Source organism: Diaphorina citri, unplaced genomic scaffold (genome assembly GCF_000475195.1).
Source record: "Diaphorina citri unplaced genomic scaffold, Diaci psyllid genome assembly version 1.1 scaffold73, whole genome shotgun sequence".
NCBI classification, from domain to species: domain Eukaryota; kingdom Metazoa; phylum Arthropoda; class Insecta; order Hemiptera; family Psyllidae; genus Diaphorina; species Diaphorina citri.
Genome location: NW_007377510.1, coordinates 467932 through 494842, shown reverse-complemented (window position 1 = coordinate 494842; position 26911 = coordinate 467932). Strand labels below are relative to the sequence as shown.

Here is a 26911-nt window from a genome sequence, read left to right as displayed (position 1 = left end):
GTAAGAAATGTCACCAAAAAGATGACAGTGAAGAAAAATGGGCCTCGAAAAATGTGTCTATGTCTAAATGACTAATGCATCATTTAGGCACTAGGTAAAATTGAAAATTTTCAAGTTAATTAACTGAACCACTAAATTTCTTGGTGTTCTCCTTCTTTTTCTTTTCTTTAAATGACGTTGTACAATTGTATTCATTGAAATGTATTTTTAATGTCATATTATGTACAATAAAAACAAATTGAATTGAATTAAATAACGAGGCAGTATATTGTTTATTTATTATAATAATTTATCTAATTAATAATATGAGATGAAAGCTTGTAGGTCAGATGCTCAAAATAATGGACTAAACCCAGAACGGACTGAAGGGCCAAATACTCTAAATAGACTCCAGATAAAATCTGGAATGTTTCAAGAATTTTGTATGATGAATTGATGAAGGTTAACCCTGGATAGGGGAGAGCAAATTAGGTTAACGAGCTCTTATAAAGGCTGCCTTTAAATTGAGGAATTCTTCTCTTCATATTAGAAGAGTCTTCTCTTCATATTAGATTTAAAAGAGGAACATATGGATCCTTTTTGCCGACCACTATTGAATGAGTTGACCCTATTTCTTGATAATAGTTCATGGCAATTTCTACAATTGTTTTCCGAGCCAGAAGCCTCAAACTAAGCATGTATTAATATAGCTACCTACTTACAGAGGTATTACTTATACCAATACTGAAAACAGCAACCTATATGCGAATAGCTAAGTACGAACGTCTAGCTAGGTGATAATGATTTGTTTTTTGCTCAAAACAAATCCCGCTTATCACATTTTCCTTACTGCTCCTTGACATCTCACATTGAGATTCTAGATGGGTGCAGACTCACATGTTATTAGAGTTAGAGACACTATCTCGGAATTATATCTGTGGCGTTGCATCATGTCGTGTCTAGAAAATATCTAGAATTGCGAGCCTCAGAAGTTTTTATTTCAAACAAGGAAAGATCGGAAATTTTTCAAAATTTCAGAAGTTGATCCAATAAAGTAGGAATCAGTTGGTCCAATTCCCATATCTGTTTCATAATGAAGCTCCTTGTGGGCTTACTTTGTGTTTTTGTCATCGCATCCAGAGGTTTGTGTCTCGAAGTGCCTTTAGTGCACATAGAGAATGGTGCGGTTAGTGGAACCTACAAGTTGTCCACTGGAGGGAACCGGTTCTTGTCGTTCGAAGGGATACCCTACGCCAGACCTCCGGTGGGAAAGTACAGATTTCGGGTAAGTGATTTTCGTATAATGACTTTTAAAGTGGTATATTTTTTTACCATCGTATCTCGGCTTCAAGAAAAATACAAACATAAGTGGCCTGTGGCAGCAAGTGGTGACGTCCAAAGCGTAATCTTCTTGGTGGAAAAGTACCATAATAAAATACAGCTTAGTTTTCTTTAATATAGGGCACCGTGTCTACAATATAGGTTTAAGCCGTTCGAGTCCTCCTTGTAATACATAATGAGAAATATTCTCCTGATTTGTTCACAGGAACCGCAACTGTTGAAACCCTGGATCGGAGTCTGGAATGCGTCCTCCCCAGGATCAGACTGTCTGCAATACGATCACATGACTTATCTAGCCGATAATCCATTCCTAGGAGATGAGGACTGTTTGTATCTCAACGTCTACTCGCCCCAGGTGAGTTTAATAAATTTAATAAATAAATGCCGTTTCTTTGTGAAATTATATCACAACTTTGGTGCTCACTACATTAGCATTGTAGGAATTTCCAAATATCTCAATAATCCCAACATCCAAACAGGCAAGGCGAGCGCAGTGACCACAACGCCATGGGATCTTTTCTCAGGTAAGTTAATGGCCATCAAATAGGATTCCTTGAAGATTACAAAGAAGGATCACTGACTCACGGAGGCACTGGGTTTGTATCCCGGCCAGGGGGGAAATTTTCTGACCGAACTCTCCGGTTCTCAGATAGGTATGGATGTGAAAGTTCGGAGGTACAATTCCCCCCTAGAGATTTCGAAGATTCCGCGTTCAAGTTTGAGTCTATTGTTGAAGTTCTTCATTGTTCAAGGTTAAGTCCATTTAACTAAATGGATTAACTTAACAAAACAATATTACGTGTTTACAAGCGTTTTTATTTATGCGCAACATAACTTGTGTGGCTCGGTACATTTTCAGTTTTTCACATGTTTGAACATTTTCAAATAATCCTGCCTCTCTCTATGCCTCAACATAAATATTTATGGGTAGAAGTGTGCGTCTAAGTAGAAAATGAAGTAAGTAGGTATACTCGTAGGTATTTTGAGAGGGCTTGTTTGGGAAAACATAAATAAATTTTCCTTGCTATACGAGTACGTTGAAAAGGGGGGTTTCTACAACACCTTGGGTCGAATTCCTAAACTTATCAAGTGTGGTTGGTATTGGAATTCTTAGGCCATCACTATTTTGAAGGATGCTTAGCTTCGTGAGCATAAGTTGAGTAGGTAGCTAAACACAAAGTAAGGCAATAAAAAAATCTCTACTAAATATAAATAAAAATTTAAAAGTCGAAGGTCGATAAAATTTAATACTTGAAATAGTTTTGGAGTTATTTCCGGCGGAGTTGAGCGGAAGAAAATGCGCTTTTAATTAAATTAAAAAGCATTTTGCCTCAAGACATTACAGTAACCAACAACTTTTTTACACGCGAAATATATTTAAGCACAGCGGACTGGAAAATATCAAGTATCTAGGTACAGGAATAGAAGAAACAGTTAGTTAATTGACTTTTTTTTCTTATGAAGCATTGTAATTTACAAGGAATAGGCATTTTTGCTACTCGGCATTTTAACTGGAATTTCAGTCCCTTTCTAGAGCCTTTGCTTCTCCCCTTCAATTTTGTACTACCTACCTTAGGTAAAGTGCTCAAGCGTCTTTTTTTTTTTTGCTTTTAGTAACTGCTATGATCTTTCAAACCTTTAATTTGGTTAAGTGGAAGAGCTCACTGTGTGAGAATCCTGCCATAAAGCCTTTTTTTAAAAAATTTCAATATTGTACCTAAGTATAGGTAATATTCAGGAGATTTTCAACTTTGTGATTTTGGCATCTCCACTAATTTCAATATTGTACCTAAGTATAGGTAATATTCAGGAGATTTTCAACTTTGTGATTTTGGCATCTCCACTAATTTCAATATTGTACCTAAGTATAGGTAATATTCAGGAGATTTTCAACTTTGTGATTTTGGCATCTCCACTAATTTCAATATTGTACCTAAGTATAGGTAATATTCAGGAGATTTTCAACTTTGTGATTTTGGCATCTCCACTAATTTCAATATTGTACCTAAGTATAGGTAATATTCAGGAGATTTTCAACTTTGTGATTTTGGCATCTCCACTAATTTCAATATTGTACCTAAGTATAGGTAATATTCAGGAGATTTTCAACTTTGTGATTTTGGCATCTCCACTAATTTCAATATTGTACCTAAGTATAGGTAATATTCAGGAGATTTTCAACTTTGTGATTTTGGCATCTCCACTAATTTCAATATTGTACCTAAGTATAGGTAATATTCAGGAGATTTTCAACTTTGTGATTTTGGCATCTCCACTAATTTCAATATTGTACCTAAGTATAGGTAATATTCAGGAGATTTTCAACTTTGTGATTTTGGCATCTCCACTAATTTCAATATTGTACCTAAGTATAGGTAATATTCAGGAGATTTTCAACTTTGTGATTTTGGCATCTCCACTAATTTCAATATTGTACCTAAGTATAGGTAATATTCAGGAGATTTTCAACTTTGTGATTTTGGCATCTCCACTAATTTCAATATTGTACCTAAGTATAGGTAATATTCAGGAGATTTTCAACTTTGTGATTTTGGCATCTCCACTAATTTCAATATTGTACCTAAGTATAGGTAATATTCAGGAGATTTTCAACTTTGTGATTTTGGCATCTCCACTAATTTCAATATTGTACCTAAGTATAGGTAATATTCAGGAGATTTTCAACTTTGTGATTTTGACATCTCCACTAATTTCAGCAATAAAATTTTACATTTAATAGTAGATGTTAACGTCCGAGCAGGATGTCATAGAGTTCAATACTAAATACCACTGATTAAATGAATATGATTCTAGTACTGAAATCATGTAGAAAAATAATTCATTTTAATGTTTATGAAATTGTCACGTTTAATTTTCTTGATTATACTCATAAAATATGTGATGTGAACAGATTATTTTATTGATTAACAGATTATTTTATTGATGTTCATTTTCATGAATAGATAGAATGTGTGGTCATGTACCTTGTTTTTATTACCTACGTCATTCTAGGTACTCACCTATCTAATCTTCAAGACAATTGAGGAAATATCATTGTAAAATATGCAGGAATGAATTCATTACACGTAGCGGAAAATGGCAACTCACAAAGTAAATAGATTAAGAAGACTTAGGTATATATTTACATTACCTACCCAAAAAAGAGAAAAAAGTCAATCTATTAGATAGGTGAGAGATTTCGAACTGGCAGACCGGCTGTCAGTGCTTTCTGAGCTTTTCCTTGCATAAAAAATACAACTTAGTCACATTCGCCTCTGCTCTTGTGGTCCTCAAAGTATAGAATAACTGTCATGCCCTCGTTGAAGTTGAAAATCCCTGTGCTGAACAAAAATAGTCAACCAATTTCCAAAGAATATGTTCATTCTTCTACTGTGCAATGTTCTGAAGAACTAGGTATTAGGTATTTGTATGTATTTTTATTTCTCTATTCAACCCATCACAAGCACAATGTATTTGAACAAAAATAGTCAACCAATTTCCAAAGAATATGTTCATTCTTCTACTGTGCAATGTTCTGAAGAACTAGGTATTAGGTATTTGTAGGTATGTATTTTTATTTCTCTATTCAACCCATCACAAGCACAATGTATTAGCTGAATCCTCCCCGTCTAAAACTTTAGTTTGATCGCTAAAGTTCGTGTCGGTTGAGGAGGAATCAGTTCAGGTTCATAACTTGATTTAATTTTGTTCTCATATGTTGATGGCATTTCAGGATTCCTCAGCACCGGAGATGAAATCGTACCAGGTAACAATGGACTCAAGGATCAAGTTGCGGCCCTCAAGTGGATTCAGAGAAACATAGCCAAGTTCGGTGGCAACCCGGCCAACGTTATGTTGACAGGAATGTCCGCTGGAGGCGCTAGTGTACATTACCATTATCTCTCACCCCTCTCACAAGGTAAATCAACTTCAATGACTTTCACGCTAGCCTAAGCAAAAAGTCTACCATAATCTGAGGGTGGGTTTCATCAGACCTGTTAAAGGTCTGTACAAACCAAATGGAACGGGTTGTTAACAGGCCAAGAGGCTGACAAATTGTTGATGAAATCTACTGTGAAGGCCTGTTCCCACTTGTGAGTTTCATCCGATTTTTTTCCGAATGTCCTGTTGGCAATGTAATCTAAATGAGAGTGTTCCCCTTACACACGACACGATTTTTTTCCGCACGAGAAGTGGGAACGGGCCTTTACGATTAACTGTGAAGGCCTGTTCCCACTTGTGAGTTTCATCCGATTTTTTTCCGAATGTCCTGTTGGCAATGTAATCTAAATGAGAGTGTTCCCATTACACACGACACGATTTTTTCCGCACGAGAAGTGGGAACAGGCCTTTACGATTCGTGCTTCCCATTTTCAGGCTTATTTCACAAAGGTCACTCAATGAGTGGCTCCGTCCTGTTGCCGTGGACTCAGGCCGAAGAACTTCGCAAGAAAACAGAAGATCTGGCAACTCTGCTCGGCTGTCCAGTTTACACGTCCAAGGAAATTATCGACTGCCTCCGGCATAGACCGGCCAAGAAGATCGTGGAGCTTGTGAAAACTTATTTCATGGTAGGAAGGTTTTGTTCGTTATCTCTTTAGTTTTAATTCGAGGAGGATGAGAAGGAGAGGAGAAGGGAGTGGAGAGTAAGTCGAAGATGAAGAGGAGGAAGAAAAACAAGAAGAAGACGAAGACGAAAAAGAAGTAGAAATGTTTTAATTCGAGGAGGATGAGAAGGAGAGGAGAAGGGAGTGGAGAGTAAGTCGAAGATGAAGAGGAGGAAGAAAAACAAGAAGAAGAAGACGAAGACGAAAAAGAAGTAGAAATAGAAGAGAAAATGGCTAGAATATGAGATCAGTATACTCTCGTGATTGAGTGCACAAAGTAATACTCTACTCAGCTAGAATATAAAATGCTTTCAGTTACGAAATCCCTATTTACGAAAGGAACTTATATGTACGCTCTTTGATAACAACTTTTCCTATTCAACACGATAAGTCAAACTTTCTACCTCGCCTGGATAGAAGAGAAAATGGCTAGAATATGAGATCAGTATACTCTCGTTATTGAGTGCACAAAGTAATACTCTACTCAGCTAGAATATAAAAATAATGCTTTCAGTTACGAAATCCCTATTTACGAAAGGAACTTATACGCTGTTTCATAACAACTTTTCCTATTCAACACGATAAGTCAAACTTTCTACCTCGCCTGTTAAAAGTTAGCCAATTCTCAATGGAGCAGGGAAAAAGTTCCAAAGTTAAAACAGTTACAATAATTGCTGTTACGAGCCCATATGGTGGAAGGCTGTAATGGAAAAACAATCCGATTTAGTACGCTATTGCTATTATTACAGTGTTATTCCTATTATTATATTGTTTGCGAATTCAGATTCAATGGAAACATTCAGTTGTAAATTTAATTCGCACATTAAAAAAAAAAGTCAGTACAATACATTTCCGGATTTCCCAATAGAATGGGGTATTATCAGATTATATCTCCCTCCCCATTGTTTTCAGCCGTGGCATTTTAATCCGTATACCCCATTCGGGCCAACAGTGGAGGTGGCTGGGGTGGCGCCATTTCTGGACCAGGATCCACATGAGGCTATGGAACAGGGGGATGTCAAGGACCTGCCATGGATTGCTAGCGTGACGTCAGAGGAGGGGTTGTACCCTGTGTCCAGTGAGTATCTGGGGATAATGAACTGGCTGAGAGACTTTAAACATTGAGTAGACCAGCTTAGTCTGGCTGGGGGACTTTAAACAAGGAGTGGACCAGTTTAGTTTGGCTGGGGGTTGTAAATTTAAAAAAAAAAAAAAAAAAAAAAGTCAGTACAATACATTTCCGGATTTCCCAATAGAATGGGGTATTATCAGATTATATCTCCCCTCCCCATTGTTTTCAGCCGTGGCATTTTAATCCGTATACCCCATTCGGGCCAACAGTGGAGGTGGCTGGGGTGGCCCCATTTCTGGACCAGGATCCACATGAGGCTATGGAACAGGGGAATGTCAAGGACCTGCCATGGATTGCTAGCGTGACGTCAGAGGAGGGGTTGTACCCTGTGTCCAGTGAGTATCTGGGGATCATGTACTGGCTGGGAGACTTTAAACATTGAGTAGACCAGCTTAGTCTGGCTGGGGGACTTTAAACAAGGAGTAGACCAGTTTAGTTTGGCTGGGGGTTTAAATAGGGAGTAGACCACCTTAGTCTAGCAGGGGGACTTTTAAACATGGAGTAGACCAGCTTAGTCTGACTGGGAGACTTTCGACAGGTAGTAGACTAACTCAGTCTATCTGAGGGACTTTAAACAGGGAGTAGACCAGCTTAGTCTGGCTGGGGGACTTTAAACAGGGAGGATACCAGCCTGAAATCCTACTTGCTAAAGAAATACTTATCAAAGGTTGAGCGTTAAGTGCAAATCGCATCCAATCATAACTCGGGAAAGCGCGAAGAATACTTTTCATAGGTGGCGCCAGTTACCAGAAAAGTCCAGGGGACCAAGGTACAACGGGGGCCAAGGTACGACTAGACACTATTTCTACAGCATGTTATTGGGAGCAGCATGACCTCATTTCGAGATTGAATTTGATTGACAAAGTATATTGCTCTTTTCAATTTCAATCCACTTACTAGGACATCGACTCTACCAGACATGATTCAATTTGGAACATATTGATACAAGTAGCAACAACGGGTAGACACTTAGCAAATAATATCAAATGGGGAAAAAACCCTTGTAAAACCTGCAGGTAGCGTTTCAATTAAACGAACGGGAAGTAAAATAGCCGTCCCTCTGTCCCCTTTTGTCCCTCTTTACTTCACTGAGTGATTTTTAATAGACACAAAAAAAAAATGATACTATGGAAAAGGTAGCGTTTTTTCTATTATTGATGCTCTCAATTCCTTGTAAAACAATGTAAAATAAATAAAAATGTTGTAATAAATGTAGGAAAAAAACAGCATCCCAGATTTGCATCCTAGAACATTCCAGATTGGAACAATTGATTGGTTAACATATCTGATGTTGACGCAATTAAAAGAAAAAAAGAAGAAGAGGAAGAAGGAAGAGGAGAAGGAGGAGGAGGAGAAGAAGAAGGAGGAGAAAGAGAGGAAGAAGAATCAGAAGAAAACAAAGAAGAAGAAGAGAAGAGAAAAGGGAATGAATGTTCTAATTCTCAGTTTGAATTTTTCGTACAGATTTCGTCGCCAACAGTTCTCTTCTTGAAGAGCTGGAAAACAATTGGGAATTCATCGCCCCATATCTGCTCGACTACAATCTCACGGTGGATTCCCGAGTGAAGAATCAAGTCTCCAACAAAATCAAGCAGCACTACTTGCAAGGGAAACCCATCTCCCCTGAGACATAATAAAAAATAAAATATTTCTACACATGTTATTGGGAGAAGTCATGACCTTATTTCGAGATTTTTTTTTATTAATATTTATTATAGTGTGCCAACATAGTAATTCGAGATTGAATTTGATTGACAAAGTATATTGCTCTTTTCAATTTCAATCCACTTACTAGGACATCGACTCTACCAGACATGATCCAATTTGGAACGTATTGATACAAGTAGCAACAACGGGTAGACACTTAGCAAATAATATCAAATGGGGAAAAAACCTTGTAAAACCTGCAGGTAGCGTTTCAATTAAACGAACGGGAAGTAAAATAGCCGTCCCTCTGTCCCCTTTTGTCCCTCTTTACTTCACTGAGTGATTTTTAATAGACACAAAAAAAAAATGATACTATGGAAAAGGTAGCGTTTTTTCTATTATTGATGCTCTCAATTCCTTGTAAAACAATGTAAAATAAATAAAAATGTTGTAATAAATGTAGGAAAAAAACAGCATCCCAGATTTGCATCCTAGAACATTCCAGATTGGAACAATTGGTTAACATACCTATCTGATGTTGACGCAATTAAAAGAAAAAAAGAAGAAGAGGAAGAAGGAAGAGGAGAAGGAGGAGGAGAAGAAGAAGAAGGAGAAAGAGAGGAAGAAGAATCAGAAGAAAACAAAGAAGAAGAAGAGAAGAGAAAAGGGAAAGGAACAATTGATTGGTTAACATATCTGATGTTGACGCAATTAAAAGAAAAAAAGAAGAAGAGGAAGAAGGAAGAGGAGAAGGAGGAGGGGAAGAAGAAGAAGGAGGAGAAAGAGAGGAAGAAGAATCAGAAGAAAACAAAGAAAAGGAGAAGAGAAGAGAAGAGAAAAGGGAATAAATGTTCTAATTCTCAGTTTGAATTTTTCGTACAGATTTCGTCGCCAACAGTTCTCTTCTTGAAGAGCTGGAAAACAATTGGGAATTCATCGCCCCATATCTGCTCGACTACAATCTCACGGTGGATTCCCGAGTGAAGAATCAAGTCTCCAACAAAATCAAGCAGCACTACTTGCAAGGGAAACCCATCTCCCCTGAGACCACTTTGGAATTCACACATGTATTTAGACTTTCTCAACCTTTTTGTCGCGGGCCACAAAGTGTGCCCAGCCTTATGTACCCCTTAGTTAAAGCAGCAAGCACCCTCATACGTCTTGAATTTTCTATTTTTCCGTTCCGAATACGATCCGTTTTCGTCTCTATACGTTCCGTCTAGGACAGTCTTGGTTGTTTCATATTATTCATTAGATCAAATGCACAATTCAATTCAACAAATGCATCGGTAAGGGACCCTCTTCAGAGCCGAAGAACTGAAGTCAATCACCTGTGTTTTGTACCTAAGTTTGTAACTTGTAACATAACTGCTGCCCGATGAACATGTTTGCTCCCATTTTACTGGGAATTAGTACCAGCTCCAATGGCATAGACCATAGACGATTTGAGTCCATTTAACTATAATACATAGAATTCATCATGTTCCATCCGAATATTTCAGTTACCCACAGCAAACAATCAACTCTTATTGGACGTTATCGTTTACATTCATGGAGGAGCATTTACCTATGGCGCTGGGCGGTGGTATGAACCTCACTATTTGATGGACAGAAATGTCGTCTTTGTCACCATAAACTACAGACTTGGACCTTTTGGTAAGTAAAAACCTTTCCAAATTCGTTCTAAAATAAAAGGATTATAAAGGGTTGGGAAGGCTAGATACTACCTTAATAAGCATTTAAGTGGGGCGAAAAGAAGATTATCTCACATCACGGTTGGTGGAAGTACACCAAAATGTATCATATTAAAAATTTAAATTCAAAATTTATTTTATAGGTTACCCCAAAACCCCCAAAAGAACCTTCTTTTGAGCCTCAAAATTACAAGTATGAGATAGAAATGATAAATCACAATCATTTAACAGGAATTAAAGAGGTGCTCACAATCACTGCCCCATTGAATAATTTTTCCTATTTATTTAGGAGAGGTCAGAAGAGCTTTTAAACTTTTCTAAATTTCCACGAATAATTAAACTTTCAACCCTTTTGTTCAACTAAGTACTTAATATTCTTAATGAGACTTTTATATTTCAGCCTTCCTAGCATTCCACCCTTCTCTTTGTTCAAAAGGTCAGGCGAAAAAGTTTTTCCACCGTAGATGCCTAGGTTCATATATTTCAGCCTTCCTAGCATTCCACCCTTCTCTTTGTTCAAAAGGTCAGGCGAAAAAGTTTTTCCACCGTAGATGCCTAGGTTCATATTTACATAATCTCACGGTGGATTCCCGAGTGAAGAATCAAGTCTCCAACAAAATCAAGCAGCACTACTTGCAAGGGAAACCCATCTCCCCTGAGAGCACTTTGGAATTCACACATGTACGTAGACTCTGTTGTGTAGAATAGCCTTTCTCAACCTTTTTGTCGCGGGCCACAAAGTGTGCCAAACCTTATGTACCTTAAAGCAGCAAGCACTCTCATACGTCTTGAATTTTCTTGAATTTTCTATTTTTCCGTTCCGAATACGATCCGTTTTCGTCTCTATACGTTCCGTCTAGGACAGTCTTGGTTGTTTCATATTTTTCATTAGATCAAATGCACACTTTCTCAACCTTTTTGTCGCGGGCCACAAAGTGTGCCAAACCTTATGTACCTTAAAGCAGCAAGCACCCTCATACGTCTTGAATTTTCTATTTTTCCGTTCCGAATACGATCCGTTTTCTTCCCTATACGTTCCGTCTAGGACAGTCTTGGTTGTTTCATATTATTCATTAGATCAAATGCACCATTCAATTCAACAAATACATCGGTAAGGGACCCTCTTCAGAGCCGAAGAACTGAAGTTAGGCTCCGTCAATCACCTGTGTTTTGTACCTAAGTTTGTAACATAACTGCTGCCCGATGAACATGTTTGCTCCCATTTTACTGGGAATTAGTACCAGCTCCAATGGCATAGAAGATAGTGTTATGTAACATAACTGCTGCCCGATGAACATGTTTGCTCCCATTTTACTGGGAATTAGTACCAGCTCCAATGGCATAGAAGATAGTGTTAACCTTATGTATATATATATATATACAGGTTTTGTGAGTGCATTGCAAATAAGAAAAACCAATACATTTTTCAGATGGTAGGTGATCGCCTGTTTGTCGAAGGAGTCGAGGCAGCCGCTAAGCTTCAGGCCAAAGCAGTATCCTCCCCAGTTTATTTCTATAGATTCAGCTATCGAGGCAAACACAGTCTGTCTGAAATTATGTCTTTCGGATCTCTGGAGAACTTTGGTAAGTCGAATTTGACAAGTAGCATGGTATTAGGTATTGATCTATCAGCATCAAACTGAATGTGTAGATCAGGTGATCAGGATTTTATTTAGGGGGGCCAAAACCCTCCCCTCTTAGCCTTCATTTTCTTCTATGGCAAACACAGTCTGTCTGAAATTATGTCTTTCGGATCTCTGGAGAACTTTGGTAAGTCGAATTTGACAAGTAGCATGGTATTAGGTAGTTATTAATATATCAGCATCAAAATTTCAAAAGAATACCTAATATTAGAAGAGAAGGTGGACTGAATGTGTAGATCAGGACCTTATTAAGGGGGGCCAAAACCCTCCCCCCTTAGGCTTCATTTTCTTCTATACCGGAACTTTTCTTCTATACCGGAACCCACACTCTCTCCGCATTTCCACACTCACTGGGCAGAAATTATTGACAAAGAGTACAAAGCTTTTCAGTGCGTGAAATAAGAACCGATTTAGGAGTGCATTATCCTTAAATTGAATAGATCACAGACACGTCTTTGGCTCTAAATCCCATTGTTTCACCCTGAATAACGTAAATTGTAACACAGTAATATCTAATATTACTAATGGATTTATCATAAGTATCATAACTCTCGAGAAGCAAAGACTTTTGACAATCACGTTATGAACTTATGATAAGTTGCACACATTATTCAGTTAGACGGGAATGAAATATGGAACGTATCTAACTTTTCTGAGCTTTTCCTTGCATAAAAAATACAACTTAGTCACATTCGCCTCTGCTCTTGTGGTCCTCAAAGTATAGAATAACTGTCATGACCTCGTTGAAGTTGAAAATCCCTGTGCTGAACAAAAATAATCAACCAATTTTGAAAGAATATGTTCATTCTTCTACTATGCAATGTTTTGAAGAACTAGGTAGGTATTTGTATGTATTTTTATTTCTCTATTCAACCCATCACAAGCACAATGTACTTAGTACCGGAACTCACACTCTCTCCGCATTTCCACACTCACTGGGCAGAAATTATTGACAAAGAGTACAAAGCTTTTCAGTGTGTGAAATAAGAACCGATTGAGGAGTGCATTATCCTTAAATTGAATAGATCACAGACACTTTGGCTCTAAATCTCATTGTTTCACCCTGAATAACGTAAATTGTAACACAATAATATCTAATATTACTAATGGATTTATCATAAATATCATAACTCTCGAGAAGCAAAGACTTTTGACAAGTACGTTATGAACTTATGATAAGTTGCACACATTATTCAGTTAGACGGGAATGAAATATGGAACATATCTAAGTAGTTCAGTGAACCGTAGTACCTACGTAAAATTCATTCAGATAAAAGGCCCCTGCGGGCTCTCATACACTGAGAGAGAAAAAAAAAAATGGTGATAGGGTGCCACAAGTTTAGGGTGGAAGAACTCTATTATTGGATTACTTTCCCTGATTTAGGCTGTTGGAATGCTATATTATAGTGTCAAGATTCCCGATATAGAGTTCAGTATTAGAGTGCCGGAACCCAGTCACCCGATTAGGCTGCCGGCACCCTAGTTTTTTTCTTAGTGTATCCCCTATCGAGAACAAAAGGTAACAAGAAAATATCTTTAGCGAAATTTCTGAACACATCATTCACAATGCCATGTTTGCAAGTGTTGAACATGTTTGCCAAACTGCCATGTTTATCAAGAAGTGTCGACAATGTTTGTCAAATTTCATCAAAATCGGACAGATAAATATTACACGATTGTATCAAACTTTATTTACAGATGGTAACATAATGTATCTACATATAAATATACAAAATAAAGTTTGATCAAGGGTGGGGTTAATGCCTATGGCATAAATAGACTCATCTGCTTCTGGCCCACCCCGTATTATTCAAGTATAGGAAAGTTCGACTCCTACAATGTCAAGAACATAAGTTAAACTTGTATTCATACCTAACAACATCACCTCTCTATCAAGTTTGACATCTTTTTCATTTCCTCAAAAGCCTGAAAGTTGCCAGGCAAGAAAATTACCCCACAAGGTCTCGGCTCTTCTTCTTCGCTCTCCTCCTTCTTCTTCTTCTTCCTCCTCCTCCTTTTCCTCCTCATCGTTTTTCTTCTTTCACCTTTCTTGCCTCTAATTGGCATACTTCTTTTTATCAGAAATGTACATCACTACATTATAATGGACAGCAAAATTATGGGAACGCTGTCATACATACCCAATTATGTAGGTACCTATGTATATGCAACTCACCTTGCTCGTGCTTTCTTATACGTACCTACCTATCTATTTTAATTTCGAGCAATGCGTAATAAAATGAAGAAAGAAATAATCACCAAGAAATACAAAGTTACGCGTTGATGCTGACAAGAAACCCGTCTTTCCAACAAAAGCTTTTCGAAATAATAATTGAATAACCATGAAATCAATTGCATTTGGCAAATGTCCAAAAAGAGGGAAATACTCGTAAATATGTAGTTCCCTCATTATCTTATTCCCTAGCAGTTTTATTGCATGGAATACATGGATGCTGGGGACAACAAAGGATGCCCGCAGCCCATATTTTGATCTCATGTTAAAAACCCTATTAAACATTTCATCCGCTTTTCTATTTTGATATACAGGGCCCCATTTGTAGGCGGGATAGGAAAAAGCCAGTCGTTCTGAGAACGAACCTAATCTGTTTGGGATAAAATTCGTCCCACGCGGGAATTCAATCCGCGACCTAGCGCTTCCCTCCAATACCTATTAGGCTGGTCAAATTAAATTTTAATGGAGTATTGTTATGTCCGTCGGAACGACTGGCTTTCTCCCATCCTGTCTTCCTTACCTGTATAAACCCATACCGGTTAAACCCATAAAACACACGAGACCTTCTTTAGACTGCTGGGGTAAAGGGACGTTTTAGTCTCATTCGAGCAGGATAAACATAAACAAGGTATATTCTATTCTATTCCTTCTCTCTTCACCTTCGGAACGATAAGACCTTAGCAGTTACAGTTCCTATTAAATCTCTTAAAAATCATAGACGATAGTGTTAACCTTATGTACATATATACAGGTTTTGTGAGTGCATTGCAAATAAGAAACCAATACATTTTTCAGATGGTAGGTGATCGCCTGTTTGTCGAAGGAGTCGAGGCAGCCGCCAAGCTTCAGGCCCAAACAAAGTAATGTTTTAAAGTTGTAAAAAGTTTACAGCACTTTGTTTTGTACCCAATTTGGACCTCGTGTCAATCAGAAGAAAAAAATGCCAAATCAATAAAATTCTGATTAGAATAAAATACTTTGCATTCTTTTACATTTTGTTAGCCGTCTTCCTGTTCTTTTTTTACTTCTTTGGTTATGTAATTGGGACTGTGGAATTATTCATGTGGAAATCTAATGTTGGCGCCCAAGATTGATATTCTTATTGCTTTTCTCCAGCGCTGTTACTTATTCAAATTCTTCGCACTGCTCGAAGGAGCATTGTTGTAATCAAACGATGAATAAAAATGATTTTTTTCTCTTTTATTATGATTTCAACAAAAATTGTGAGCGCCCCAACAGCATGAATTCAATTTTACTTCGTAGGGAACATTTTTCACCAATCTACATCATGTTTTGCTGATTTTCCAAATAGGCAGACATCTGAAAATGAAATACTGTTCACTGAAAAATATTAAGAATGGCAAACAACTCAATGAAACTCGATAATTTCAGTAAATCTGTAGCGTGTAGTTTGTGAACTGAGTGGTCAACGGAGGTTGTAAGAAATATCTGTAAACAAATAAATGTAAAAAAAGATTAAAACTTAAAATTTTTGATATTTTGTCAATTACTTACCTTTGTACTTATAAAAGGACGGCATTTTTGTCCCATGTCCACTCCTATAGATATACCACCTACAATATACCTACTTTGCTATAAGTATTGAGGAAAAAAGTGTGAACTTCGCTTCCCAAGGATGAAGGTATTGGCACATATCGTCCTGAAATCGAAGAGAGAAGGAAGACAGGATAGGAGAAAGCCAGCCGTTCCGAGAACGGACATTATACCATCAGGATAAAATTCGCCCCGGGCGGGAATCGAACCCGCGGCCTAGCGCTTACAAGGCAGCCGCACTACCAACTAAGCTAACTAGGCTGGCTAAAAAATACATGAAAATAATAAAAAACCCTTCATTTTTCAAGAAGTTTGATAAAGGAAAATATAACAACGCAGGTCATATCGTCTAGAAATAGAAGAGAGAAAGAAGGAAGACAGACAGGATAGTAGAAAGTCTGCCATTAATAGAACGAACCTTATCTGCTTAGGATAAAGTTATTATTATTAAACCATTAGATGAAAAGCTGCTTCTGATAAAGTTATTCGCTAAGGTTAAGGGTGAGGTTAGGTATTTATTTTTTAAATTATTGCTCCCTGGGCAATCAACGAACGAAGATAATTTTATAGCATCGATATTTCAGTGATGATGAGTAAAGGAAATGCTTAATAATTTGGCATCGTCCCGAAAGCTAAGAGAGAAGAAAGACAGGATAGGAGAAAGCCAGCCGTTCCGAGAATGAATAATAAAATCCGCCCAGGGTGGGAATCGAACCCGAGGCCTAGCGTTTAAAATTTAGACGCTCTAGCCTCCACTCCATGCTAACTAGGTAGCTGCCTCTTTTGTGAATGAGAGGGATAAATATACACAAATGGTAACAAAATTTATAGGTACAAAATAAAGTTTGATCAAGGGTGGGGTTAATGCCTATGGCATTCTCTACCAAAGTTCGCACTGGGAGGGGAATCTTATAAGCCTAACCCATCCTTTAGGTCTGCTTGCCCTAAGCCTCTGAGTGGACTTTTTGTGAATTGAACATAAGACCTAGCACTTACAAGGCACTCTCCAAAATAAGTAGGCTGGCTAAACCAATTATTAGCCAATGGGTATACCTAAATTTAGCACTTCTTTTTCCAGGGTACCAAGTTTCGGCCCCGACGTGAATTGGTCACCATTGGACGCATCAGGTGAACTCAAGTATCTTCAAATAGGCGGACCTAATTCCTTGAATATGAAAACGGCCAGTTCGGTAGGAGAGGCCGACTTTTGGCATTCGTTACCAATCAATGAACCGAGACACAATGTTGGGGCCAATCAGAAAACTGAGCTTTAGATATACGAGTAGGTATGTAACTACATATAGGTAATGTAGATCGAAAGTTAGAGTCATAGATACCCACGTCTTCTAAGATCCGGGGACACAAAGTGAGTTTAAACTCGGTTTAATTCTCGTAATAAGCAATTTGATTGGCTATTTTTTTTTTTTACAGGGTGACCCAGCGTTATCAGCGTAAATGATGCTACACGTTCAATATTCAAGATAAAAGAGTGATATTTATTTTAATTGAAAGATAACAAAATAAGGTTTATTTTTTGGGCAATTTGTTTGTGATGGTGATCAGGTGTGGAAGACAACGCCAGCCGAAAATCGCCCTTACTTTGAAAACACTCAATCTGGTTCAAAATTCGACATACAGTCTCTAGCGTTTCCTGAACTATAGCACGGATTTCTCGATGAAAAACACCTGTCAAACTCATCCAGAATCCTTGTCTGATAAATATATACCTTGTTTTTAACGTATTTCCATAAAAAAAAGGTCCCACGAGCTAAGATCGGTTGAGGAGAGAGGAAAATCAAAAAGGGTGCGAAACTTCCTCTCAGTATTAGTCAAAAAGTCACTACTTTTAAGAAATGCCACCACAGCGAAAGCTCATTGTTCTGAACTCAGTGATGTTCATTTCAACAAGCTACAAGTTATGGGCAAATCAAATTCGTCAGGTAACGCTGGGTCACCCTGTACTTAAAAGATCAATAAATCAGATTGCTTGGGGTTTAAGATTTTTTTTTTTTTTTTTTTTTTGCTATTTTTTTTTTACAGGGTGACCCAGCGTTACCTGACCAATTTTGAAATGATGCTACACGTTCATTTTTCAAGATAAAAGAGTGATATTTTAATTGAAAGATAACAAAAATAAATAAGGTTCATTTTTTGGGCATTTTGTTTGTGATGGTGATCAGGTGTGGAAGACAACGCCAGCCGAAAAATAGCCCTCATTTTGAAAACACTCAATCTGGTTCAAAATTCGATATACAGTCCCTAGTTCGCTTAGTTCGACATTGCTTAGTTCGACAGTTAAACTTAAACCAAGTTTAAACCACTTTGTGGTCCCGGACCCAAGTATTTCTTATCTCACCTGGGAATAATGGCCCTTATTATTTCTGTTATTGCACTTATTAATTCTTATTTGTGGAAAATCTTTTCTACAGGGTTCACAGGAAAGTCTTGAGGGATTTTTCTTACGCAGATGGCATGACAAAACCTTTACCATCTGTTTAGCTTTTGAATACGAGTACATTGCCTTGTTCCAAGAACGACTCTGAACTCCCTATTCCTTACAGTTCACTCTACAAGTCTACATGCAGGAAAAGTTTTACGGTTTGGTCAATATTTTCTGCTCGTGGAGTAGAAAGAGACAAGTGAGGATTGCAGAGACGTTCTTGGAACAGGCTCCAAGTTTACAAAGTTCACTTGAACTTGGAAACTTCTTGATTCGAAAAACCTGTAGTAGGGCTCGTTTATCTATTACAAACAGTCATTGATTACGCCAAAAAGGAAACGACTATTTGGACTGCATAATTTATTACGTAGCTCCCCATAACTACTTAGGTGTAAATTGTGTTTTTATTACACACATATTACCTATGTAATGTTAGGTTTGTATTGCATATTACACGTTTTTCTCACTCCAGCCTACCCTACTTAAGCAGGGAAAAAGATTATTCGATTTAAAGAAATAGGTAGAATATTAAATTCCTTATTTCTGTGTCATTCTTCTTGGCACAATAAGCCATTATGAATATAAATTTCATTATAATCCCCATAACTACTTAGGTGTAAATTGTGTTTTTATTACACACATATTACCTATGTAATGTTAGGTTTGTATTGCATATTACACGTTTATCTCACTCCAGCCTACCCTACTTAAGCAGGGAAAAAGATTATTCGATTTAAAGAAATAGAATATTAAATTCCTTATTTCTGTGTCATTCTTCTTGGCACAATAAGCCATTATGAATATGAATTTCATTATAATAAATACAAAAAACACGTGTAGGTACTGGTTGGGTTCACTTTGGCTCTAAATCTCATTGTTTCACCCTGAATAACGTAAATTGTAACACAATAATATCTAATATTACTAATGGATTTATCATAAGTATCATAACTCTCGAGAAGCAAAGACTTTTGACAAGTACGTTATGAACTTATGATAAGTTACACACATTATTCAGTTAGACGGGAATGAAATATGGAACGTATCTAACTAGTTCAGTGAACCGTAGTACGTAAAATTCATTCAGATAAAAGGCCCCCGCGGGCCCTCATATCCCCTATCGAGAACAAAAGGTAACAAGAAAATATCTTTAGCGAAATTTCTGAACAAATTCACAAAGTTGCCATGTTTGCAAGTGTTGAACATGTTTGCCAAACTGCCATGTTTATCAAGAAGTGTCGACAATGTTTGTCAAATTTCATCAAAATCCGACAGAAAATAGACTCATCTGCTTCTGGCCCACCCTGTTCACAAAGTTGCCATGTTTGCAAGTGTTGAACATGTTTGCCAAACTGCCATGTTTATCAAGAAGTGTCGACAATGTTTGTCAAATTTTCATCAAAATCGGACAGATAAATATTACACGATTGGATCAAACTTTATTTACAGATGGTAACATAATGTATCTAGGTACATATAAATACCTATACAAAATAAAGTTTGATCAAGGGTGGGGTTAATACCTATGGCATAAATAGACTCATCTGCTTCTGGCCCACCCCATATTATTCAAGTATAGGAAAGTTCGACTCCGACAATGTCAAGAACATAAGTCAAACTTGTATTCATACCTAACAACATCACCTCTCTATCAAGTTTGACATCTTTTTCATTTCCTCAAAAGCCTGAAAGTTGCCAGACAAGAAAATTACCCCACAAGGTCTCGGCTCTTCTTCTTCTTCGCTCTCCTACTTCTTCTTCCTCCTCCTCCTCCTCATCATCTTCTCTTCGTTTTTCTTCTTTCACCTTTCTTGCCTCTAATTGGCATATTTCTTTTTATCAGACATGTGTATCACTACATCATAATGGACAGCAAAATTATGGGAACGCTGTCATATGTACATACCTAATTAGGTACCTATATGCACCTCACCTTGCTTCTAACAACATCACCTCTCTATCAAGTTTGACATCTTTTTCATTTCCTCAAAAGCCTGAAAGTTGCCAGACAAGAAAATTACCCCACAAAGTCTGGGCTCTTCTTCTTCGCTCTCCTACTTCTTCTTCCTCCTCCTCTCTTTCCTCCTCCTCCTTTTCCTCCTCATCATCTTCTCTTCGTTTTTCTTCTTTCACCTTTCTTGCCTCTAATTGGCATATTTCTTTTTATCAGACATGTACATCACTACATCATAATGGACAGCAAAATTATGGGAACGCTGTCATACATACCTAATTAGGTACCTATACATATTATATGCTATATGTACCTCACCTTGCTTGTGCTTTCTTATACGTACCTACCTATCTATTTTAATTTCGAGGGATGCGTAATAAAATGAAGAAAGAAATACTCGTAATCATCAAGAAATACAAAGTTACGTGTAGATGCTCACAAGAAACCCGTTTCACCTTTCCAACAAAAGCTTTTCGAAATAATAATTGAATAACCATGAAATCAATTGCATTTGGCAAATGTCCAAAAAAGAGGGATATAAATAGTTCCCTTATTATCTTATTCTCTAGCTGTTCTATTACGGTTTTATTACATGGATGCTGGGGACAACAGAGGATGCCCGCAACCCATATTTTGTTCTCCTTCGGAACGATAAGACCTTAGCGCGCTAGTGTACATTACCATTATCTCTCACCCCTCTCACAAGGTAAATCAACTTCAATGACTTTCACGCTAGCCTAAGCAAAAAGTCTACCATAATCTGAGGGTGGGTTTCATCAGACCTGTTAAAGGTCTGTACAAACCAAATGGAACGGGTTGTTAACAGGCCAAGAGGCTGACAAATTGTTGATGAAATCTACTGTGAAGGAATACTTATTAGGCTGGCCAAATTAAATTTTAATGGAGTATTGTTATGTCCGTCGGAACGGCTGGCTTTCTCCCATCCTGTCTTCCTTACCTGTATAAACCCATACCTGTTAAACCCATAAAATACACGAGACCTTGTTTAGACTGCTGGGGTAAAGGGACTTTTTTAGTCTCATTCGAGCAGGATAAACAAGGTATATTCTATTCCATTCCTTCTCTCTTCACCTTCGGAACCATAAGACCTTAGAAGTTACAGTTCCTATTAAATCTCGTAAAAAAACGTTCTGTCCTTTTTCAGGAGTAAGTCATGGAGATGACACAGGCTATGTTATAAAGGTGAACTTCATGAATCCATTGGAAACTGAGGAAGATAAAATCATGAACTCAAGAATGCTGGACTTGTGGACATCCTTTGCCAAAACAGGGTGAGTAGGGCTTTTACATGGCGTTCTTTACTCAATCGAGGGAATTAAAACCAGAGGGAATTAAAATTCCCTCGTGTGTGTATTTTTTTTTTTTATCTTTGGTGAAGATGGTAAAGTCAAGATTGGACAACATTAAGCAGAAAAGAACCATCCATAACTTATTGATGGTTCTTTTCTGCTTATTGCTGTCCAACTTAGGTATCCATTGTGCACGTTCCATAAGGATAAACTTGATTACAACGCGGAAATGAGGCTCCTATGTATTTATAATAATCATTTAATAATATTGTAATAAAATTAAATATTGGAAAACATATTTAGATGCTCCGGCATAGACCGGCCAAGAAGATCGTGGAGCTTGTGAAAACTTATTTCATGGTAGGAAGGTTTTGTTCGTTATCTCTTTAGTTTTTATTCGATGAGGATGAGAAGGGAGTGGAGAGTAAGTCGAAGATGAAGAGGAGGAAGAAAAACAAGAAGAAGAAGACGAAGACGAAAAAGAAGAGAAAATGGCTAGAATATGAGATCAGTATACTCTCGTTATTGAGTGCACAAAGTAATACTCTACTCAGCTAGAATATAAAATGCTTTCAGTTACGAAATCCCTATTTAGAAAGGAACTTATACGCTGTTTCATAACAACTTTTCCTATTCAACACGATAAGTCAAACTTTCTACCTCGACTGGTAAAAGTTAGCCAATTCTCAATGGAGCAGGGAAAAAGTTCCAAAGTTAAAACGGTTACAATAATTGCTGTTACGAACCCGCGGCCTAGCGCTTACAAGGCAGCCGCACTACCAACTAAGCTAACTAGGCTGGCTAAAAAATACATGAAAATAATAAAAAAACCCTTCATTTTTCAAGAAGTTTGATAAAGGAAAATGTAACAACGCAGGTCATATCGTCTAGAAATAGAAGAGAGAAAGAAGGAGGACAGACAGGATAGTAGAAAGTCTGCCATTAATAGAACGAACCTTATCTGCTTAGGATAAAGTTATCATTATTTAACCATTAGATCAAACTTTATTTACAAAATAAATATACACAAATTGTAACAAAATTTATAGGTACAAAATAAAGTTTGATCAAGGGTGGAGTTAATGCCTATGGCATTCTCTACCAAAGTTCGCACTGGGAGGGGAATCGTACAAGCTTAACCCATCCATTAGGTCTGTTTGCCCTAAGCCTCTGAGTGGACTTTTTGTGAATCGAACCTAAGACCTAGCGCTTACAAGGCACTCTCCAAAATAACTAGACTGGCTAAACCAATTATTAGCCAATGGGTACCTAAATTTAGCACTTCTTTTTCCAGGGTTCCAAGTTTCGGCCCCGACGTGAATTGGTCACCATTGGACGCATCAGGTGAACTCAAGTATCTTCAAATAGACGGACCTAATTCCTTGAACAACAAATTAGGTAGGTACATAGGTACTGATTTTCTCTAATCACTACGGGCTAAAAAATTCCCGGAGGGACGGACCCTGCTTGTTACAAGATAAAAATAATAATATTACCTACCTACCCAGACTACTCACCCACCTAGATTTATTTACCTACCTACTTAGATTTTTCAGACGACATTTTCAAGGTAACTGTTCATTATTTTGATCTTTGGTAGAAGAAGTTTGATACATAGAGATATACCTACACATACGAGTACCTAGTTATCAAAAGTTGAAAGACCTTTTCATTTATAAAAAACTCATTGATCTGTTATCCACACAAAGATTAGAGAAGGGATCATTCTCATCTCGACGGGTAAGTTGACCAAGTTGTGAAAGCCAAAAGGAAATGTCCAAAAAGAAAATAGAAAGTAAAAATCGACATTTGAAAGTAATAAAATCTGAGCTTTCAGTTATGAGGAGGGCGAAGAAGAATAAACAGATTACAGACACAAAAGATATTTTTCTCGTCTGAGAAAATAAAGGCAGTCACTGACCCGTGCTATATTAGTAGCTACGTTGAAAAATAGAGTAGGCTAATACATATGTATGAATGGTACTCAATGAAGAAGAATAAACAGATTACAGACACAAAAGATATTTTTCTCGTCTGAGAAAATAAAGGCAGTCACTGACCCGTGCTATATTAGTAGGTACGTTGAAAAATAGAGTAGGTTAATATGTATGAATGGTACTCAAGTGAAGTTCTTAATCATTATGAGCGCTTAGCTCAGCTTGTCGCCATTTTGACAATACTGGAAAATCTTTTGTAAGTAGTTTTTTCAAAACGACTGGAAGAAGAAAAGTCATTAAAAACTTGAAAAAGGGATAATTAAAAAAAAAAAAATCTTTTGTGTTTAAAAATCAGAAAAGTAGAAAGAGTGGGCACCTAGGAAATGTTATTTTAGGTTCCACCGACGCGACGCACTGTTGTATTCAAAGGGTGATAACAAGATGTCCGTTGAAATTTTCTATTTTTCTCAAGTTTGAGAAATTTTAGAGAGAAAGTACAATTTTGTCATTTGCTATGACGTCAAACGGAATAAGCGATGCGTTCTGTATTTTTTCTTCCACTTTTTCCATTGCCTTTATTTCAACGTTTTTTGTTTGCAAACGTCCGTTGAAATTTTCTATTTTTCTCAAGTTTGAGAAATTTTAGAGAGAAAGTACAATTTTGTCATTTGCTATGACGTCAAACGGAATGAGCGATGCGTTCTGTATTTTTTCTTCCACTTTTTTCATTGCCTTTATTTCAGCGTTTTTTGTTTGCAAACAAAGTAATGTTTTAAAGTTGTAAAAAGTTTACAGCACTTTGTTTTGTACCCAATTTGGACCTCGTGTCAATCAGAAGAAAAAAAATGCCAAATCAATAAAATTCTGATTAGAATAAAATACTTTGCATTCTTTTACATTTTGTTAGCCGTCTTCCTCTTCTTTTTTTACTTCTCTGGTTATGTAATTGGGACTGTGGAATTATTCATGTGGAAATCTAATGTTGGCGCCCGAGATTGATATTCTTATTGCTTTTCTCCAGCGCTGTTACTTATTCAAATTCTTCGCACTGCTCGAAGAAGCATTGTTGTAATCAAACGATGAATAAAAATGATTTTTTTTCTTCTCTTTTATTATGATCTCAACAAAAATTGTGAGCGCCCCAACAGCATGAATTCAATTTTACTTCGTAGGGAACATTTTTCACCAACCTCATGTTTTGCTGATTTTCCAAATAGGCAGACATCTGAGAATGAAATACTGTTCACGGAAAAATATTAAGAATGGCAAACAACCCAATGAAACTAGATAATTTCTGTAAATCTGTAGCGTGTAGTTTGTGAACTGAGTGGTCAACCGAGGTTGTAAGAAATATCTACATCTGTAAACAAATAAATGTAAAAAAAGATTAAAACTTAAAATTTTATTGTACCTAGGAATAGGATAGGTAAATACCTAAGTAGGTATAGCGGATATACCTATATTTAGATATTTTGTCAATTACCTTCGTACTTATAAAAGGACGGCATTTTTGTCCCATGTCCACTCATTTCTCCAGCGCTGTTACTTATTCAAATTCTTCGCACTGCTCGAAGAAGCATTGTTGTAATCAAACGATGAATAAAAATGATTTTTTTTTTTCTCTTTTATTATGATTTCAACAAAAATTGTGAGCGTCCCAACAGCATGAATTCAATTTTACTTCGTAGGGAACATTTTTCACCAACCTACATCATGTTTTGCTGATTTTCCAAATAGGCAGACATCTGAGAATGAAATACTGTTCACTGAAAAATATTAAGAATGGCAAACAACTCAATGAAACTCGATAATTTCAGTAAATCTGTAGCATGTAGTTTGTGAACTGAGTGGTCAGCCGAGGTTGTAAGAAATATCTACATATCTGTAAACAAATAAATGTAAAACAAGATTAAAACTTGAAAATTTATTGTAGGTATAGGATAGGTAAATACCTAAGTAGGTATAGCGGATATATATTTAGATATTTTGTCAATTACCTTCGTACTTATTTTTGTCCCATGTCCACTCATATAGGTAGTTATACCACCTTCACTATAGTGTGCTATAAGTATTGAGGAAAAAGGTGTAAACTTCGCTTCCCAAGGATGAAGGTATTGGAGTACCTTGTATACCTAGGTATGTAATACGTACCTACTTAATATAAGTCTTATTATTAGAATTTCAAGGGTAGGTATTAGTACTCTAGGTCATTAGAACGCAGCAGATGCATGATTTAGAATTTTAAACGATGAAAAGCTGCTTCTGATAAAGTTATTCGCTAAGGTTAAGGTTAGGTATTTATTTTTTAAATTATTGCTCCCTGGGCAATTAACGAACGAGGATAATTTTATAGCATCGATATTTAAGTGAAGATGAGTAAAGGAAATGCTTAATAATTTGGCATCGTCCCGAAAGCTAAGACGATGAAAAGCTGCTTCTGATAAAGTTATTCGCTAAGGTTAAGGGTGAGGTTAGGTATTTATTTTTTAAATTATTGCTCCCTGGGCAATTAATGAACGAGGATAATTTTATAGCATCGATATTTAAGTGAAGATGAGTAAAGGAAATGCTTGATAATTTGGCATTATCCCGAAAGCTAAGAGAAAAGAAAGACAGGATAGGAGAAAGCCAGTCGTTCCGAGAATGAATAATAAAATCCGTCCAGGGTGGGAATCGAACCCGAGGCCTAGGGTTTAATTTGGACATTTGTCCTAGTTTCCAGGAAATCTGGCTTGAAAACGGCATAAAACTTTGGGTCAAAAAGGGGTGAAATAAACTTTTATTTTTAGTTTTGAAACCCCAAAATATTTTCCGCCCTGGTGGATACATTATTGAATTATTTATTGTATTTCTATTCTTAGCTTTTGGACTCTCTCTCTCCCTCTCTCTCTTTGTCCTTCCTCTTTCATTTAAAAAAACATCCATCATCTCATTCTTTTGTTCGAAAAAAAGCTGAACTTTAAACCTCAAAAAATTCGTCGAATAACAGAAAGAAGTGAAGAGAGTCAATACAAAATGGACTTGTACAAAAACATGTATACTTGGACATGAAATAAAAATAGATTCCCATTACAATACTAGCTATTGTTGTAGGTATTATTATGTTCCTGGTTTACAGCATGTAGGTATTATTATGTTCCTAGTTTACAGCATGGATCCCTTATGAAAAAGAAAAAAATCAAAGACCTTCCAGGCTTCCAGCTAAAAAAAAGAAGGTTTTCCGGGAACTTAATGTGAGATTTTCATTTCTGAAGCATCATTTCTCCCCGGAGAGAGGTAATTTAGCTCCCTCCCATTCCCATTCTGCCTTCCTTCTTCAAACGAGGAGCCATCAGCTCTCGAAATGGTTGGGAATAATGGCCCTTATTATTTCTGTTATTGCACTTATTAATTCTTATTTGTGGAAAATCTTTTCTACAGGGTTCATAGGAAAGTCCTGA

At 37.0% G+C, this 26911-nt stretch overlaps 2 protein-coding genes across 2 annotated transcripts in view; one reads left to right on the top strand and one right to left on the bottom strand.

Moving 5' to 3' along the window:
- Positions 1–26911, bottom strand: part of LOC103521202 (pyrokinin-1 receptor-like) — a 164828-nt gene that overhangs the window by 38969 nt on the left and 98948 nt on the right. The window lies entirely within an intron of this gene.
- On the top strand, positions 844–26911 carry LOC103521191 (venom carboxylesterase-6-like). Its single transcript, XM_026832066.1, has 11 exons — positions 844–1264; positions 1526–1675; positions 5026–5239; positions 5698–5891; positions 7229–7394; positions 8524–8690; positions 9579–9773; positions 11831–11984; positions 21390–21516; positions 22829–22932; positions 26892–26911. The coding sequence occupies exons 1-11, from the start codon at positions 1073–1075 to the stop codon at positions 26909–26911; spliced, it is 1683 nt and encodes a 560-aa protein (XP_026687867.1). The 5' UTR covers positions 844–1072.

Coding starts and splice junctions, on each gene's coding strand:
- LOC103521191 (XM_026832066.1), top strand. CDS start 1,073: ATGAAGCTCCTTGTGGGCTTACTTTGTGTTTTTGTCATCGCATCCAGA. Junction 5,240..5,697: donor TCTCTCACCCCTCTCACAAG/GTAAATCAACTT, acceptor TCCCATTTTCAG/GCTTATTTCACAAAGGTCAC. Junction 22,933..26,891: donor TTCCTTGAACAACAAATTAG/GTAGGTACATAG, acceptor TCTTTTCTACAG/GGTTCATAGGAAAGTCCTGA.